General features: G+C 36.4%; 1 protein-coding gene across 3 annotated transcripts in view; it reads right to left on the reverse strand.

Moving 5' to 3' along the window:
• Positions 1-21,062, reverse strand: part of ZNF654 (zinc finger protein 654) — a 365,546-nt gene that overhangs the window by 50,267 nt on the left and 294,217 nt on the right. For 2 of the 3 annotated variants that reach the window (XM_058296049.2, XM_058296047.2), the window contains exon 2: positions 1,471-1,616. The exons of the other annotated variant lie outside the window; for it this stretch is intronic. Coding sequence is in view for 1 of the 2 variants with exons in the window: in XM_058296047.2 (XP_058152030.1) it covers positions 1,471-1,616 (146 nt within the window). In the remaining variant the exon portion in view is untranslated. The remainder of the gene's footprint in view (positions 1-1,470; positions 1,617-21,062) is intronic. 3 annotated transcript variants of the gene reach the window in all.

A 21,062-nucleotide genomic window follows, 5' to 3' on the forward strand; every position in this document is an offset into this window, starting at 1 on the left:
TACTCTTTTAATAGAAATGCCATGATGCAATTTCCCCATTTTTCTTCTGGTATTGAAAACACAATTAACTTTTCTGTTAAAAGTAAATTCAAATAATGCAAAGGGGCTCCTTTTTTTAAAGAACCATTACTATTTAACCAGCCATTAAGATAATTTATTTTCCTCTTCCTAGTACTGTCAATCTTAAGTAAATTTGCTTCTACTCAATATATACTTTCCATGAGCAGTAGTAAAACCTCTAGCAAATAGTAAAATAGAAGTCAAAAATGACAACCAAAAAAAAGTACTTTTAAAAGCTTTAAAAGCATCTTCAAATTGCAACCCTAAAATTAAGAAAAAGACAAAAAAAAAAAAAACTCCTAATAGGTACGGAAAGAATAATACTTTTTGCTTAAAAATCATCTCTTTCTTTTAATGCTTATTTTATTTTCCTCAAAAACCAGTAGAAAATAACTTGACTGTTGTGGTGGCCTATAAAAAAAAAAAGCCTTGTGATTAGCCTGAACAGAAAAAATTTAATTAACTTCTTAATCTGCATTCTCCCAAAATATCTTATTCTCTATTCCTCTATTTCATAACGTGTACCTTTAACTTAAGTACCTCTCTAGGATTCCTGATGGGAGTAGGAGTGGGCAGGCTGGCCTTCTTCTATCTTATTAACCAGAGGATTTTTTTTTAAACTGCCATACATAAAATTAAAAAAAAATAAAAAGGTGTACAAATAATTGAGAATGCACATATATAAAAATATATAAAACAACAAGAGTTTCACAAAATAATACTTATTCTCTGAGAAGTACTCTGATAGTTTCCATTGTATTTTTTACACTAATCATCAATTTTACAACCACTACTGGTACGAGCTGCACTTTGAGAGGAAAAAAAAAACAAATTTTGACTTCCACTTCTGGGCTTCTGGGATTCAATTACCACTTCTCTATCTACTTGCTGTCCCCCAGAACACTGCTGAAATCTTTAATCCTTCTCTATTTCTTATCACTGAATTTCTGTCTTTTGCTTCTTTACTAAAATTTTGGTGGTTTCCTAGGAAAGGAAAAGGAATAAGCACATGTGCTGCTCACTTTGTGATCTTTAACTTGAGCATTTTTTTAAAAACCAGTAGTTTTCTAACTTCTTCCTGGACTAATCTAAGATTTCTTTGCTAACTATCATGGCCTAGATAGCTATATTCTGGGACTTACCAATAGAGCTTGTGAAGGAATTCTGAGAAATTAAAAAGGAAAGGAAAAGTGGTTGTAGTAGGTGCATACAAATCTGTTTATCACAATTCTATTTAGTTCTATAACTAAAAGAAGAACTGTGGTTAAATATTCAAAATTAAAGCTAAATACTTATATGAAGAAACAGAAAATTCTTTTTGAGGGAAGACTTTAGGAAAGGATCCTTCTTCAAGAACTAATTCTCAAAAAGGGCAATAAAAGTATTTTTTAAGAAGTGAAGAGTACTTACAAAGCAAGGCTACTCAAAACATATTGTACGTGCTCACATTCATCTGGGAATGATGCACTGGCTGATGTAAAACAACAAAGTGCGGTCTGAAGAACCTGAAGCTGTGGCAATGGGACCTGCCATCGTCCAGCATAATCTTCAACCACCTGATGGGGAAACAATCCAAAAAGTAAATTACTATAGAAAATATTCTCAACATATCAAATTTTAAAATATATATAGGACATACTGGATAAAACATTAATTAATCATGAACGCAAATAATTTAGGGGAAGAAAATCTTGACTGCTTATTTTCATACTATGGATGTGAAAATAAAATCAACTGTTTTCTGTAGAAATGTGTGAAAAAATAGTATATGGATGACTGTGCTGTTAATGACAAATCTTTACCAAATTTTCTAACAAATGCCTTTGCCAAGCTTTGCCAAGAAAACAATGAACAAATATTAAACAATGATCAAATGATCAAATAGCTAGATAGTAGAAAATAGTATAAAGATAATTTTAAAGGAATGTGCATCATTATTTTTTCATAGGACTGAACATTAAGCATTCTGGAAATAAATGAATGTTAAGATACAATAATATAATGCTTTGATTATGTAAGTTTAAGTTGCAGATAGTACCATACTATGGGGAGAAAGAGTCCAGAATACAGTCAGTCTTGGTTCTATCAGTTTAACTAGTTTTATGAATTTGGGCAAGTCATCTCTATCTTTATTATGCATTCATTTCCTCATCATAAAAATGGGAATTAAGATCCTTATCTCTAAATTGGGATGATTTATGAGAAAGCATTTTACAATTATCAACTGCTATTAATAGTTCATAATGATCTTTCATATGCAAAACTGATGTATTAAAACAATGTATTATATTAACAAAATCCATCTAACAAAATAGGGGTTGGAAAACTGCCCACAGGCCAAATTTGGCCTGATGCCTGCTTTTGTAGATGAGCTAAGAATGGATTTATATTTTTAAATGGTTGAAAAAAAATCAAAATAATAATACTTTGTGATGGATGAAAATTAGAGATTCAAATTTCAATGTCTGTAAGTAAAGTTTTATTTAAATACAGCCAGAACTGTCTACAGTGCTTTCCCATTACAACAGCAGAATTGCGTAGTTGTGACAGAGACCATGTTTTTCACAAAGCCTAAAATATTAATATCTGCTCCTTTACATAAAAAGTTTGCTGATTCTTGATATAAATGCTAAAAAAAAAAAACTGGAGCAGAATACGAAAGCCAAGAAAACGCAGAATGCAAAGGAATTCACACTAATCACTTCCTGTTAGAAGAAAAGTTTCCATGGGTCTCTCATATTTCTACGATTTTTTAAAATGAGGTATGATTGCATTCATCTTTTCATGGATATTTATAGGAAAAAGCGTTGGAAAACAGAAATGAATTCTCCCTCTGGAGCACAGATCAGATCAGTTTATTGTCCAGTACAAAATATAGATAATGTCTCCCTCTGGATCAAAGATCAGATTTGCTTGCAGCCATCTATTAAAGATTGGGGTCCCTAAACTCAGAGTTCCTCAGCTCTGATGCAAAGCCACTGCAAATGCAGCCTCCACCTGGGCTGCATCAGGTCATCCATAGAGGACTTGAGAGGCAGGAAGAAAGAACATAAGGCTTATGCTGCTTGCCGGGCTATGAATAATAAAGTCCTTTGTCTATGATCGAGAGGTCTCCTGTCCTCTGCCAGTACACAAGAAACTATAGCATAAATATTTGTTAGAATGCAATTAGGGTAAAATCTCAAATCCTTTCATGTTCTTGACAATTCCCAAGTTGTAAAGCCAAGTGCATAGCAGATCTCTCCAATCTTTCTTGGAATATGCATAGATAAAAAAGGTTAGAGGGGATTATCTCTGCAAACTTTTATCTCTTCTAGATCTTGTAGTCCTCTTAATTAGCTGGGAAGTAAAAACAAAATTTTCCCTACCAACAATGCTGACACCAAGTACAAGAGACTTTCCAAACCATCTCAAGCCAAAATAGAAAGAATGTTTAGACAATCAGTGGTTCCTTGTCTAAATTCTCTCCTAAGGCCTTTGGGCAGCTTTATTGCTGCTTTGTGACCACCAAACACTACTCTGGTGCCACATTAAAACAGAGGTATCTGAAAGGAAGTGGGTCCTTGACAACATGGTTGAACCACTGGATATTCCAGTTACATGAACCAATGATCCCCTTTATTGCTTAAAGTCTCTGGAAATTTGGTTTCCCTTTACAATCAAAACAAGGAGACGGATGTACTTTCTTTGGATAATGGATATAAACTCATTAGCCAAGACCACAGCACAGTCATTGTCCTATGAGTCAGAAAACTAAGGGAGGATAGTATGTCCTCTTCCTGAGAAATTATCATAGCTGAGAACTTAAGGGTTTATTTTACAAAGCAAAAGCTAACTGGCACAATTCAGCCTAGGCAGGTGGCTTGTGATTGCACAGGGAATTGATTGACTAAGATCTAGAGACATCCAGAGGGAGGTCCAAAGTCTTCAGATACTAGTTAAGTCAAGACAGCCTGGTAATATACCCAGTCAGATAAGTCTCCTGCATATACAGAAGCTCTGCCACAGTACCATGTTCACAGGACTCAAGTTTGTTCAGAGCTGGCTCCCTGTTAGTCCTACCATAGCTGCCAACAGTTTCCTCATTCTCATATAGGAAGAAAGAGATTCATCCCAGGATCATCAAATAAATATCTGACCTTCCTATTAATTGAAACACTCGTGAATAAATCCCAGTGTTCATGAAGTATCATGCTTTGTTTGACTTAGAACTAGGGTTGCCTGAAATTTAGTGGCAAGAGGCATAGGATGGCTCCAATTGACTTAGAGCCTCTACTTGTGCTGCAAGTGGGATCAATCCCACCCTAAATATAGCTGTTACAACATAGAGAAAAAAGGAATGGATGCTCAGAAGATAATGTGCATAAGAGAAGAGGACTCATCAGTACTGGCTCCTTGATCCAGTGTGTTCATAATGAAAAATTAGATTCGATAGACTATGGCTTTCATCCTCACAAGTAGAAGCAAGGATGGAGATCACCAGTATCAGAGTCCTCCTTGGAATGAACTGGCTCTACCACTCTTGCAGAGGCATCAGTTTTGATAGCATAAGATTGGTCTAGATTAGAATAGAGCAGAATTTAAGTATAAGCAGAAAGTATATTCAGTTGCTCAAAGTACCAGTTATAGCCAGAAAGACAGTCTGACCTTGTCAAAGAGTTAGATTTTTGACATAGTTAGGGCCAAGAAGTCAAACTCCAATAATCACTGAATATCTTTGAAGACCTTTGATTTTAGGAACACCAATATTTGTCTAACAATATGAGAGCACAGGTGTTAACTAATAGCAGAGGAATTTTTCTTCAGTATTAATAGCGTATTTCTTATAAGTGCCATTATAGTTGTGGAGGAATTTCCTTAAAAACAAGTCTAGAGAATAGATTAAGAAAAAATTTGTATAGTAATAATAATAGTAGTAAAAGTAAAAACTAACATTTAAGGGAAGCGGCTGTGGCTCAATTACTTGGGCTCTTGTCTACCATGTGGGAAGCCCTGGGTTGACGTCCTGGGGCCTTCTTGTGAAGGCAGGCTTGCCCACAAGTGCTGCAGAGTGCCGACTCAGCAAGGTGATGCAACAAAAAAAGGGAGACAAGCCAAAAAAAAAAAAACACCACAGAAGCGCACAGCGAATGTACAGAGAGCAGACAACAAGCAAGCCACAAGGTGGGGGGAGGGATAAATAAAAAATACAGACACAGAAGAACACACAGTGAATGGACACAGAGAGCAGACAGCAAGCAAAAAAAAAAAAAAATTTAAGTGAGTAGTTGCTATGTGACACTAAATAAATTCATGCTTTTTCATATTTAATCATCTCCACAGTACTATGAAACATCTGAGAAACAGAAAAATTAAGCACCTTCCAAAAGTTCACCCAGCTTGTAAAGAGCATAACTGAGAGATGCTGTAGCAGTTTGATATGGTTATGAATTCCAAAAATAGATATCAGATTATGTTTGGGATCTGGTCTGTACCAGGGTGTGATTAAGTTATGACTGGGGCTTTAATTGGGCCATGTCATTAGGGCATTGAATGAATGGGGACTCACAGATAAAAGGTATGGTAATGTGCAAGATTGATGCTGAAGTTGGAGCCCCAGGGAGAGAGACAGGGCTGTTCACATGCTGGTCTACAGCTGACTTTGTGGAGAGAGGCAAAGCCCAGAGAGCCTCATAGTCTATAGCTGACCTTGTGGAAAAAACAGAGGCACTAGCCCAGAGGAACCCAAAAAGCCTGAACCCTTGCAGACATCAGCAGTCATCTTGCTCCAACACATGAAAATAGACTTTGGTGAGGGAAATAACATGCTTTATGGCCTGGTATCTGTAAGCTCCTACCCAAAATAAACACCCTTTATGAAAACCAACCCATTTCTCGTATTTTGCATCAGCACCCCTTTGGCTGACTAACACAGATGCCCTCAGGTATCCTGATGTTAGGACACATAGGCATTTCACATTTGTCCAGTAGGTCAGCTAGGATGTTGTTCATTAGCTCCTACAAAAGGTACATAAACTGATGAGATCTGACAAAAACAAAACAAAACAATACAGGTATCTAACACCCTCACATTTTTCCTGTCCTAAGTCCTAAAAAGTTTGCCCTATTCCATGTCTACTTACAACTTTATTCAATTTCCATATATAGGCTAGATTTGTCTTTTTTAGCAAGAAAGGCTTTCTACTTTCTCAAGTTCTGTACTAATAACTACCTTCATTCACCAAGATTCAGCTACTAATATGCCTACTTGGTCTAGCTGAGCCCAAACCTAATACAATTAAAGTCCTTGTGGCTATCACCACTAGGTTTGGCCCAAACTCTCAAAGGGACATAGAACAAATTCTCTAAAATTTAGATCTCTTCTTAACTTGTTTAATTTCATGCCAGGCACTGCTAATTCATTTTAACACTTTTTTTTATTAATTTTCTTAAGATACATAAAATTATCCATTACATGGCACTGTTACTTTGAAATATTTCTCCTGCATACTCAGTGCTGTTATAAACACTGAGCTAATGACAGCTGATAACATGACATCACAATTGGAATGAGCTCTGCCAGGCCATAGTACAGGAAAGCAGTATGTCTTCTTCCACTTTTCTTATCTGTAGTGGGTTGAATTATACACCCCAGGAAAAAAAAAGTGTTAATCTATTTCTTCTTTTTTTTTTTTTTTAGGATTTTTTTATTTATTTCTCTCCCCTTCCCCACCCCCTTCCCCACCCCCTGCCCCACCCCGGTTGTCTGTTCATTGTGTCTATTTGCTGCGTTTTCTTCGTCCGCTTCTGTTGTCAGCGGCACAGGAATCTGTGTTTCTTTTTGTTTTGTCATCTTGCTGACATCAGCTCTCTGTGTGTGCGGCACCATTCCTGGGCAGGCTGCACTTTCTTTCGCGCTGGGCAGCTCTCCTTATGGGGCACACTCCTTGCGCGTGGGGCTCCCCTACGCGGGGGACACCCCTGCATGGCACAGCACTCCTTGCACGCATCAGCACCGTGTATGGGCTAGCTCCACATGGGTCAAGTAGGCCCAGGATTTGAACCGCAGACCTCCCATGTGGTAGACGGACGCCCTAACCACTGGGCCAAGTCCGCCGCCATTCTATTTCTTCTTTGGGTATGTGAAACCACTGTAAATAGGATCTCTGGAAGATGGGTTTTTTTAGTTAAGTTGTTGCTAACAGAATCAGGATGGGTCTTAATCCTATTACTGGAGACCATATAGAAAACAGCCAGGGAAAAACAGGAAGCCAGAAATCAACAGGGACCTGGAAAAGGCAAACTAAGAGAGTAACTAAAATAGTATTGGTCTTGAACCCACAGTATAGAATAAAAATCTGTTGAGTCCATACTAATATTAATAAATAAATGTTACAGATGATACAACTCTTCCTTACAGAGGAAAACCCCATCAAAATATGTAAAAAAAAAAAAAAAAAAAGATGAAAATTGCCGTTAGGCAAATACCACAGAAATAAATGTTGCAGACAAGATCCATGGATAGATGCTAAGTGGATCAAAGTGTCTTTAGTCTGCCACAGAGCTGCCGATGCAAGTACCAGAAATGGGATGGCTTTTTTAATGGAAATTTTATTTAGGGTAAAAGCTTACAATTCCTAGGCTAAGAAATGTCCAAACCAAAACACTATCAGAGATGCCTTCTCAGCAAGGTCGGCTACTAGTGATCCCAGGGTCCTGCCCCATGGCCAAGGTGGCCAACGATATCTGCCTAGGTCCCTGCCTTCCCATCCAGAATCTACCATCTCCCCAAAGCTCAGCTGTGGTCAGTCAGGCATAGAGCTTGTTCCAGGCCTCCTCTCTCAGGCTCTGCTGCTCTGGTTTATTCGTGAGTTCAGCTATGAGCTATCAGGTATACGTCATCTCTTCAGGCTTGAGCAACTCCATGAGCCCAGCCTCTTATGGGCTTCATGCTGAAGCTTTGGTTGCTAGCGATCCTCAAGTCCTTTCTCTCCTGGCAGGATAAAAAACGGCAGCTTTCTTTCTCTGACTCTCTCTTCTGTGTCTCTCTTTATATAGAGTTCCCGTAAGAAGGCAGAGACCTATCCTGAGTCATGCCTCACTGACATGGTCCAATCAAAACAGCTCCACACCCATAGGAATAAATTAGTTCAAGAATAAAATCTTTTCTTTTTTGTATTCATAAAATAATTTCAAACTATTACAGAAAGCTTGAGGAGAAGCAAGATTTTCAGTCTCAAAGTATCTCCTCCAAGATATTTATCAACTACAGACTTTAGAGTGGAAAGACCCCACAAATACAAATTTTACCAAGCCATCAAGGTAAATATCACCAGTCAAAATATGATGTCTGTGAAAGACATCATTTTTGTGGTATTCTTGCCAAAATGTATAACCTCATTCCAATTATGAGAAATTATCAGACAAACCCAAATGAGGGATATTCTACAAAACCACAGATCATTACTCATCAAAAGTGTCAAGGACATGAAAGGCAAGAAAGACTGTAACTATAACAGACTGGAAGAGACTAAGAATAAATAAATACAATGTGATATCATGGATAACATCCTGGAACAGAAAAAGAGCATTAGTGGAAAAAATGGTAAATTTCAAATAAGATCTGTAATACAGTTTATAATATTGTATCAATATTAATTTCCTGTTCTTTACAACTGTATTGTGATTATGTGAAATATTAACATTAAGGAAGGTATGGTGTGGGATAAAAAGAGAACTCAGTAGTATTTTTGTAACTTTTCTATAAGTCTAAAATTAGTTCAGTTTTTAAAAGTTTAAAATTAAAACTAATATGTTCCAACCTTTTCCCCCACATTTCAATGTTCTCATTTATTTTCTGGAAGCTACTTTATAAAAGAAGCACAATTCTACATTTATTTTCCCTAATGTGTTACATAACTACACCTTAAGACTTACCCTTGGCTGTGGGTATTTTTTTTAGAATCAGATGGAAAAATAAGGTAGATAGATTGGTAGCACAGTGGAAAAACTATAGGCTTTGAAACCATACAGACCGTGGTTGCATTCCTGCGGTCACTCATTAACAGTATAACCTTTGCAACCTTATTACACTCCTCAGTCTCAGTTTCTTGTAAATATACTAAAACCTTCATCACAGACTGTTAAAGAACTATATAAGGCATATATTAATAAAACGTAGGATAATTCCTGACACATAACAAACAAGAGCTATAGTTACTAGTTCACTTTGTTTTAAGAAAATAAAATGATGAGAGTAAGTTCGCTTTATCTACTATTTCATTGCATCAGCAGAGTGGTTTATTGTTGATCTTTAAGTATGATTAATCATACATTTTACTTACTTTTAGCAAGCAGATAGGCTACTCTCAAATGAAATCTATTTAAAATTTCTGACTTTCAACTATTTAGTGCAATATAAAATCTGACAAATGAAGCATATCCTAGATAGAGCAATACAAATAGCATGCTTTATGTCTGCACACATAACTAAGCATTCTTTCTTTGCAGTTTTCCAAGCAGCTAAAAATGTTTTTCAAGAGAAGAATGTCACCTGTTATTTTGACTTTCTATATCAAGGTATTCATGTAAATAAATATCTAAAATTTAAGTCATACCGAAATATGGTTTAGAAGTAGATTCTAATTAATTAAAAGTTTTTGGGATCTGCATTGGACATAATTTATATAGCAGCAAGAAACCTAAAACCCAGTTCTTCGAGGGAACTCCATGAAGCATATATTTGTACAACTACTACTTAGGTTTATATTTCTACAGTAAAGTTTTTAATAGGTTCTATGAATACCATAAGACTAAATCTTTTACAAACTGGAAAATGGAGTAAACATCATTAACTCTTAATTCCAAACAATAATACTGGTAAAAGGAATCTTCAGCATTATTTGGTTGATCCTACCAATTGGAGTAGGAATACCCGTTACAATATTCTCAGAGTGTTAACCACCATTAATACTGCTACTGATGGGTAGTTCATCATTTCAAAAGACCATTTACTTTTTTAAAGAACTGTTCATTAGAAAATTCTTCATTATGAAGAAAAAGTTGCCTCTCTGTAATATCCATTTGTGGCAGCTTGAAGCTTTTGTGGACCCCAGAAAATCCCATTCTTAAAGCTAATCCAGGAAGTGGATATGGCTCAAGCAACTGAGCTCCTGCCTACCACATGGGAGGCCCCGGGTTTGATTCCCAGTGCCTCCTGGAAAAGATGAGCTGGCACAACGGACAGGTGTGGCAAGCTGATGCAACAAGATAACTTGACAAAGAGACACAAAGAGGAAAGACAATGAGACACAGCAAACCAGGGAGCTGAGGTGGCTTAAGTAATTGAGCACCTCTCCCCCACAAGGGAGGTCCCAGGTTTGATTCCTGGTGCCTCCTGAAGAGAAGATGAGCAGACATAGTGCGCACAGAACAAACAGACACAGAAAGCAGACAGTGCAAACAAAGGGAGGAAAATAAATAAATCTTTTAAAAAAAAAGAAAAAGCTAATCCATTCCTGTGCATGTAAACCTATTTTAAGTAGGAGCTTTTGATGACATTACTTTGGTTAAGGACCTTTGACTAGATTGCATAACCCAAGGTGGGTCTTAATCCTCTCACTGGAGTCTTTTATAAGTAGAGGCATAAAAAGCTGCAGAGACTGAGAGGAACCCAGAATCTGAAAGAGAAGGTCCCAGGAGCCAGAAGCTGAAATCAATGGAATGCAGAAGCTATGAGGAAGCCACTTTTAGCCAGAAGTTGAAAGCAACAAGGCCCTGAGGACAGGGGAAAGATGAGTGAACACCACTATGAGATGGCTGGTCACAGCTGCAACTCGGGGAGAAAGAGAGCCTAAAGGAGTAGGTAGAGACCAGCAGACACAACCACTGTACCCTGCCATATGCCTGATCACCCACAGCTGCAGCTCAGGGAGACAGCATCTCCACTTGGACATTTTCACAGCCTCAGAACTGTTTAAGCTCATAAATTAATAAATGCCCTCTGTAAAAGCCAACTCATTTTTAGCATATTGCCTTGCAGCCTTTGCAAACTAAAGCACCATCCATCTGTCCAATGTTGAAGTTCTAAAACTGTAAAAACAAGACATGCAACAGTCTCTCAAGTATGATAATATAGCTAACATACAAATCTTTATTACAATCTCTTTTCTAGATAATGTATCTCCAGTCCTTTCAAACACTTCTGAATATTTCCAATAATTTCAGTTCTCATTAGCATCTCCTGTTTATGTTCCAGTTTGTCTAATTCCTCTTAAACACAGTTTCCAAAATAGAACTTAAGACTCCAGGCAGACTCCATATAAAAACAGTGGAAAACTGCCTCCCTGTTCTTAACTCTGAGCTTTATTAATGCACCTTGAGGTTAATTTAGATTTTATTTAACTTACTCTGCAAAAACTCTTTTTTCAAACAGACTACTACTCAGCCAGTTTTACACCCCATAAATTTATAGTTGGTTTTTAAAAATCATGACTGTGTATTAATCCTTACCACTTTTCCCATTCTTAGTTTCAGCACTTAGATGCATTTGCAGCCAACACATTAGCTTTCCCTTCCAGTATGTGTCACTGTAAATCTGAAAAGAAGGTTTGCCATGTTATCATCCAAGTTGTTTAAAAAATATAAACACCCAGACACACATAACTAAAATAGGGCATAGTTCAGATCCTTCAGTTACATACTAAGGACCATTAATCAAAATCCTTTTAGCAACAGTGTTCAACTACTACTACTAGACCATCCCACATGCTGAATGAAATCTGTTTGCTGAGTCTGTCACTTCCCCATAATCTATTGTAGTAATCTAGTTAAAAAGCTAATAAAAACTTAAAAGAATAACCTGATTTAATGAACCCACAGTGATGACTAGAGATGAACACAATTTTTTCTAAGTACTGAAAAACATTTATTTAATAAACTACTCAGGAATTTTGTTTCACTTTATACTAATTTTAGTGTCCTATTGGTCCCATAACCACTTGTTTAAAAACAGTATCAGCCCATCTCTTAAGTTCTCTGTTACTTCAATCAAACATTATTTACTATGGTTCAGAAACATGTACAAAATCCCATCCACCACTACCACCATATACCTAAGAGATATAAACTTAATCTTAAAGCCCCTACCAACTTTCCATACTTATTTGGGGCTGTGTAATTCTTTTAACCATATTTAATTCCCAATCTGAAAACTATATGCCTTCTTTAAAAAGATATTTTAAAAATGGAAATAAAGGAGAAACAACTTTCATTAGATACACTGTAATTAACTTTGAACAAAGATATTATTTAATACCTACTGTGACTTCCTCAGTTTCTAAGTTTTTGTTAAACTGCATTCTCTTAGTTTCCCCTTGAATAGTGTATAGTATGTTTCACTTAACTTGCCCTGTTTGATACTTGGAAAGAAGTATTCTTATCCCAGAAGCAGTATGTTTTTTCTGACATAACCACAAATGGAAGTTTTGTCATATGTATATTTCAAGAACAAAATGATGGAGAAATGGTTTTCCACATAAAGGGAAGTCCCTTTCTACTACATTTTTCCTTCTTTGTGCAGCCAAAAACATTTTTTGTAAGTGCAATTTTTTTTGCAAGGGCAAAGAGCTAGAAAGCAGGCTTCTTACATTGGTGAGTGAAAAAAGATGAGTAGGGAAGAGTAAAAGCAGCAAAACAACAATAAGGAACACAATCCCACATTTCCATTGTTCTATTTTTGTCCTTTTCCCAAATTCTCGACACTCCGTGTTTTGAACATCATTTTCTCTTTCCCGCAACGTTCCTACTCATAAAATAAGAACTTTATTTACTCTCTCAAGTGCATCACAAAAATTGGTGCATGGTCAAGGACACACAAAGATATGTGTATGGAAAAGTATATGAGGACTAAATTAATATATGGGTTGAACAAATCTCTTTGGGTAGCTACATCATGATATCCACAGATGTGTGAGCATATATAAATGTCTAACTAACGTAAGCTAAGCAGAACTCTGCATCTAACTTCAGGTTTAACCTGCTCTGGCTACAAATAGTATTACATACCTTGGTGAGGCAAAGGTTGTATTATTGTTTTTAAAAAAGTCTTTCAGTCATCTAGTTTTTCCACATATTAACATGTGGAAAATTTTCCTTTCTCAGTAAGGACTATAGGCCAGGGCTTTAAACTACAAAGGTGGTCACATTCTATATGCGTTTGTATTAAGTCATAGTTTTGCAGAGAAACAGAATTGACAGTATATATCGAGAGAGATTTATCATGGGAATTGGCTCACACGACCATGGAATTGGGCACAATAGACTGTAAGGCAGGCCACAAAGAGGAAATTACAATGAAGCTGATTTCCTCTTTGGAGCTGGCTGTCTGTAATAAAGGTAAGTTCTTCTTTCTGACTTCTGAAATCCTCAATTATGGCTTTTAAGACCTCCAACTGATTGGATGAGAAGACTACTTTCATTGCTAAGGGCAATCTCCTTTGTTGATTGTAGACACAATCAGCCATAGATGCAATCAGCTAACTACAGATGCACATCCATCTATGAAACACCTTTACAGTAAAAATCAGGCCAGTGTCTGCTTGACCAAATAACTGGACACCATAATACAAGATAACACATAAGACTAACCATCATAGGGGCTTTGAACACTATAGTGTGAATGTTTGAATTTTAAATTGTTAATATTAGCTCCAAATCAAAGAATCTAACTTCTAAACCTCTCCTTAATTTAGTTCTCAAAAACCAGGCCAAGGTGTTAGATTCAGGTGGTTTGTCCAAAGGCTCTTAAGAATCACCATCATAATACAGTTGCAAGAAGCCTTTGGGATTGTTAAATAAATCAATCAAGTCTGTAGATTTCAGGATTTTATCTGAGTTCAACCAAGAAGGGCCAGTGAATTTTATCAAGTGAACAGATAAAGAATGGTAAGGTTCTATATTATATAAGGCACAGAACACTTTTTCAGATGGGGGCAGAATAAAAATTCACCAAATTATTACAAATCCAAAGGCCAAAGGGATAATCTAAATGTCTGTGCCTCAAAAACTAGCTCTCGGTACTGGATTTGCTCAACAACAATAAAATTTGTTTGAAAAACAGATAATATACTTACAAATAACATATCAGTACCAGAGTTAAGGAAAAATAAAAGGAAGAATGCTGATTAAGAAGAACAGAGGGATTTCCTTATGAAAATCCCTCTTAAAGGCTAGACTAGTGAGATATGAAAAAAGAAAAAGATGTACACCATGACTGTTCCTAAAAATGGAATTAGGTAAAGAAAAAAGGATATTATAGTTGTTATTAATTATAAAGGAGAGGTGACTGGTTCTTAATGTATCTAGCTGAGAAACAGAAGATAACTGTAGGATAGAAATCTCAGAGTAAACCAGAATGGAAATCACACTAACCACAATGGTTTCTTTTATTTATTTATTTATTTACTTACTTACTTATTTATAGGTACCAAACAAGGATTGAACCCAGGACCTCATATGTGGGAAGCTGGCACTCAACCACTAAGCCATATTGGCTCCCATGGAAAAGCAGACCTAGAAGACTGATACAGCTATAGAAAGTAACATAAAATCTGTATAGATTTTATAGGCAAAAAAGGAGATTATTTTAAAATACTTGAAGCATTTTCAAATGCATTTCATGTTAATACTTATTATAGATAGTGATGGGATGGTGCCACCAATGGAACTTGCTCTAAGCACTTGCAGTTAGGCCTCAGAAGAGTAAAGAAATGCAACAATAAAGAACAACAGAGTTCAGTCTTGGGTTTGATGTTAGGTTGGTAAAATTTTCTTAGGTCAGGGAGATAAACATAGGCAAAATCTGTTTAAATAATGAATGCTTTCTGAATTCAGAACTCCTTGACTTTCATCTCTGACATTACAAGTAACCCCAAAAAAAGATAACAAAAAAATATTAAAATATGAGTTCAAAAGGAAAGAGAAAGGAGAAGATTAAAGGGACCAATTTAATAGGCTAAAGTGTAAATAAAATTAAAAAACAGCTGTCTGTCTGAAATGAGAACAACGGCAAAATAATACATTAGAATTGTGTATTAGTCAGGGTTTTCCAGGGCAACAGAACTAGAAGGATATTTACATAAGTATTATGAGATTTGTTATATAAACTAGCTCACACGACCAAGGGCATTGACAAGTCCAAATTCCGTAGGGCAGATTTAAATTGAGAACTCCTATGAAGGTTTAAATGTATTCTCCAGGAGATACTGGCTTGCTGAAACAGATAGAAATTCTTCTTACTGACTGCTGAAATCATCAGTTCTCCCTTTAAGGTCTTCAACTGATTTGACAAGATTTCTCCCACTGCTGAAGGCAATCAGCAGTTTGTTGATTATAGATATATTCAGCCATAGATACAGTCAACTATGTTTTCAACAAAACTATCATTTAAATCCACAAAATATCCCCACAGTTACAATCAGGCCAGTGCTTGCTTGAGCAAACAACTGGACACCATAACTTAGCTAAGTGATTTAACCATCACAGAAAGCACATGATATTATTGCTAAAAGGATTATGACCAAAAAAAGGAAAGTTTATGCTGTCAGAAGTAAAATAAATTATGTAAAGCATGGAACAATGAAAAGCAGAGTAAAGAAAAAGTCTAGCAGAACAAGTGGCAGAAGAGATATTCTTCACAAGACCCTAAGTACAGACTTCAAGAATATCAACATCTTCACCTCAGATATCTGTTGATGGTTATTATCTGAACAGTTTAAATATACAGTACAAGAGAACCGCTTGAATGATTCTAGTTCAGAGGTCTTTGAATTTCAGGGGAGAGGCAAAATCCAAGGTAGCATAGGACTAAAAATGCCCTGGCATAAGTTTAAGGAATAAAAAATACAGAGATAGGGTCAGAGCACAGGGTTATTGAGTCTGCTGGACCATGCCTGTGACTGGAGCTTTATACACTACAAAAAAGTGACACATTCTTTACAAGAGACAGTTGAAGCTGTGCCACTAGACGGAATCCACACTTTTTTTTTAAAGATTTTTATTTCTTTATTTCTCTCCCTTTCCCCCTCACCACCCCCCCTCCCCAATTGTCCGTTCTCTGTGTCTATTTGCTGCGTCTTCTTCGTCCGCTTCTATTGCTGTCAGCGGCACTGGAATCTGTGTTTCTTTTTGTTGCGTCATCTTGTGTCTGCTCTCCATGTGTGTGGCGCCATTCTTAGGCAGACTGCACTTTCTTTAGCGCTGGGCGGCTCTCGTTATGGGGCGCACTCCTTGCGCGTGGGGCTTCCCTACCTGGGGGACACCACTGAGTGGCACGGCACTCCTTGCGCTCATCAGCACTGCGTTTGTGGGCCAGCTCCACACAGATTAAGAAGGCCAGGGATTTGAACCGCGGACCTCCCATGTGGTATATGATCGCCCTAACCGCTGATCCAAGTCCACATTCCACAGAATCAGCATAGAAGTACCAGGGTAAGAAATTGAAGGAAATATAAAATAGGAAATCTCAGGTTAAGATCAAGTTGATACCTAGGGATGCTGTAAGTGGAAATTTCTAAACTTTACCAAAAGAAAGAAATCTGGAGACTACTGTTAGAAAGAAATATTCAGAAAGAACCCCAAACCCACACCCCCTTACCCCAAAAATAAGGTAAACATATAGTGGCACAGTTAACCACTTGAGCTTTCCCAGTAAAATTTACAAGTCATGGACTCTAGTGCTGGCACAACTAACTGGCACCTGGTGAGGATAAAACGAAAACTATCCTGGTTCCCTATTTTCTATGTATCCATATTCATTCATCCTTCCATCAAAAGTAATGTGAGTCAACTTACTATGTATTAAGTACTGGTGTTTTTAAATTTAATGGGTGTTGCATGGGTGAGGTAATAAATGTTTGCCCTCCTGATCTTCTCAGATGCTTAAAAAAGTAAGAAACAAAAGAAATTGGGAGTTGAATAATTCTCCTTTATAGGTACTAAAGAAACAATTTCCATTTCAGAGGAAGAGAGCCCAAGCTTACAGGCCCTGAAAAATCCCCAGCTGTAACCATGAAGGCATGCAAAAGACCAACTGGCTCTGATTTAAATCTAGGAAGAGAGGAATTTTGGTGTTATACTCTTTGGGCCATAAGTTCTCTGTCCCAACAATACAACCAGCCATTGTAGCAGGAAAGAAACCACAGACAATATAGAAATGAGTAGGTGTGACTGCATCCAAAAAAAACCTTATGTGCAAAAATAGCCAGTGCTGCTTGAGCTATAATGGCTTACAGGAAAAGTTCATAACGGTTTTAGTATTTGGATTGTTGTTGGGTTCTATTTGTTTGGCAACTTTTGAAATTGTCAGGAGAATCTGATAAACATCTTGGTCCTACTCACCAGGAAAATGCAGGAACATACACTGTTTTGCAAATACTTTCAGATGGTTCACAAACTTCCAGAAGTATACAAATGGCTCCAATGGATCAGCATCAAGTGGTTTCTAATGAAGAAGCTTATGTGATTTTTCTTTATGGCCCTTTTCCCCTCTAAAATCCAGAGTGAGTATAGTGGGAATGGATCGTCCTAAATTCAAATTGTGTAATCCCTACTACAGAACTTTTTTCATCTGAATTTTGGCATTCCATTTTTTAATGGCTGAATGTTTTAGTTTATGGATGGGTGAAAATGTATTCAACTATTTTAGATGTTCTCATTGCTTTTCCATTTTCATACTTATAATTAATACTATGATGAATACTTTATGTCGAAATTTTATTTCCTCCGAAATGAATGCTATAAGGAAAATTACCAAGTCAAAAGATCCAAAGTATGTTTAAGGTTCATAATATATCTTGTTAAACTGTGGTCCAGAAAGGCTGTAGTGGTTTTTAGTCCAGGCAGTTGAAAATGAAATATTCATTTTACCACACTCTGTCAAGCATGCAATATACATAAATTTTAATCTTTTGAGTTCTATGATCTGAGAGACCTTTGGCAAAAGTTTTCAAAGCATGGTAAAAAGATAACATCTACAACTAAACACTCATTGTATTCTGGATCAGTTGGATTTCCAAATAATCAAAGTTAAATCTAAATAATATGAAGAGACTGGAAATTTAAATTTTAATCATTTAAGATAAACATCTAAAACATATCCCATACTCATGTTGCTTCAGAAAGTTAAGATAATAAGCATAAAATAACATACTGGTTTGTAATCATTATTTTTATATTTTGGGAATAACTGCAGTAAGACACTGCTCCTGGGAAGAATATTCAGGTGGGCTGAAGGAAAAAAAAGAGATAAGAATCATTTCTTAATGGGAAATTTCTAATAGCTTAAAGTGTGATTTTTCCCCCTTTCTTTCACATTCATGAACATCTCTAGTTTATGCTGCCTTGGGTCTATTTTTCAAATAAGAGTCTGTGGAATCAGACTGACCAGGTTACAATCTAATGATCACATATTAGGTATATGACTTAGTCAAGTCATTTAATCTCTCTCAGTCTTAGTTTCCTGACCTATAAAATGAGGATAATAATGGCACATACACCACAAAGTGGATTAAATGAGATAAAAGAGGAAAAGGACTTATCACAATCCCTGACATATGGAAAACTTTCAAAATAGAAATTATCATATGCATTTACATATATGAGTATTCTAATAAAGTAAGTAAATATCCCACATATACCAAATCATTGACAACAGTGAATAGTATTTATAAGACTTCAACTTTTGGGTAACCAACACAGATAATAGTTAATATCCATAAGCTCTAATACATATATATTAATAAACTGTGTACATATTTTATTGGGACATTATACACACACACATACATACGTATTTTCAAGGTACAGAGAGCAATGCTATGTATATAAATATTCACTAATATAACAATTTATCTTCCTTTTTTTTACTCCTTTCACTTCTCTGTAAATTTTGCCACAAATACTGTCAGAAAATAAGACTGTCCCCTTCTTTCTCAACATTAACTAGTCAATTAGTGTATTGCCACACCCTAATGAATATAACTAATTATTTTCACCATTCATTTCCCTAAGTATACAACAAGCACTGCTGAACATAGGTACAGATTATACTCTGCAAACCCAAATGTAGGTCAACTCAGTCAACCTCTTAGACTTCCATTCTCCTTAAACCTCCCCCACACGCTCTCAACAAATAAGCTTTCTTTCTACCCCAAACCTCCTATATAAAGCAACCCTTCCACTTGTGCTTGGAATCTTGTTTTTCCTTTCTGTCAGGAATCTTACCCTATATCTTTTGTAGATTCACCTCTTCCTTTCAAATCGATCATAATCAAGAGATTTTAAACATTATCTATTCTCACCAATGAATTAAAATTTTTAAAAAAGTTATCACCTTCAATCCACAGCCATATCTTTTCTACATTATATCCAATCTTTCTTTCCAGGATATTCACTGACTCTATTTTTTTCCCTCTCGCTTACCTTCAAGCTACTCAAATCTGACTCCTACTCCCATCACAGCATCAGAACAACTCTCTGTAGAGTCATCAGAGATCTCCATTTTAATTCAGTGGTTGGATCTCAGCAGTTTTGGACGCTGATTTTTTCACCTCATTCTATCCTGAAATATTCTCTTACCTTGCCTTCTGTGATACCAGTTACCTGGTTTTCTTTAACCTTTTTAATCCTTCTCAATATTCACTGCAGCACATCCTTTCCCATTGACTGTTTAATTTTGGAATCCCATCAGCCTGAGTTCTAAGGTCTTGTCTCTTCCTACTCTATATTACCTATGTGAGCTCATTCACACGCATAGCTTCAAATACCATTAATGCAGCTATGACGAAAAGACTTCCCTTCAGAAATTCTGTAAATCCCCTCATCTTTAAGATTTCTCCTTGAATGAAGCAATGTCACCTCAAATCCAATGATTGTCAGCCCAGTTCAACATTCCTAGGAAGACAAATATAGCCAAGTCTCCATGAATCCCCATTTTATAGTACTGGGTACCTTTTCTTCATAGCGCTTATCAAAGTTATTATACCATTGTACTGCCATTACTTTATGTAACTGATAAGCTTCAATGCTCACATCAATGACTATTTTTCCTATTGCTTAGATGGAAAGTCTTACTATTTTGAAGAACTGAAGGTACTGAGTGCATGGTATTTAGTGTTAGTATCCTGGACTTCAGGATTCTAAGTAACGCCTAACACAGTACTCCCTCCCACATTTATTTTGCCACCAGTAGTCTGCCATGGCTCTAATCAGATGTTGCTGACTGGATCTCATCTTGAGAGAAGAGCCAGTCAATACTAAATAGGGGATTCTGCTCAAGTGATGAACCAACCCTTCAGAGAAATAGGGAGTGCACCCTGTAAGGAGAGCAGCCCAGCGCTAAAGAAAGTGCAGCCTGCCTAAGAATGGCACCATACACACGGAGAGCTGACACGATAAGATGATGCAACAAAAAGAAACACAGATTCCCGGTGCCACTGATAAAGATAGAAGCGGTCACAGAAGAACACACAGTGAATGGACACAGAAAGCAGACAACTGGGGGGTGGGGGGGGGGAAGGGGAGAGAAATAAATTAAAAATCTTAAAAAAAAAAAAAGGAAATAGACATATCTAATGAGAGACTCTATCTCTATAAAGAAGTTACTTAAATTTAGGATTTCACTGATTAACCTAAAACAACTTTCCTACGTGCACTTAACCAATTCATTAAAAAAAAAAAAGGCATTTCACATAATTAGGGAAACTAAGAGTAAGTGAAGTTAAAAGTTCACCATACTCAAAAAATCCTTGCATTTACTCACAGAAAAACAATTTGTGAGGTAAGGAGAGAAAACGATAAAATTTAATTTTTTTATGCTTTATTTTTCCTCAGGTTTAAAAAGTTATAGTTTACGAAAATATGGATATTAAACAGGTATAAAGAAAAATAAAATTCAGCCATAAATTCCAACAATGAGAAGTCATCCACTGCTATTCATTTGATATATTTCTTTTCAGCCTTTTTTA

This window comes from Dasypus novemcinctus, chromosome 4 (genome assembly GCF_030445035.2).
Source record: "Dasypus novemcinctus isolate mDasNov1 chromosome 4, mDasNov1.1.hap2, whole genome shotgun sequence".
Classification (NCBI taxonomy): Eukaryota; Metazoa; Chordata; class Mammalia; order Cingulata; family Dasypodidae; genus Dasypus; species Dasypus novemcinctus.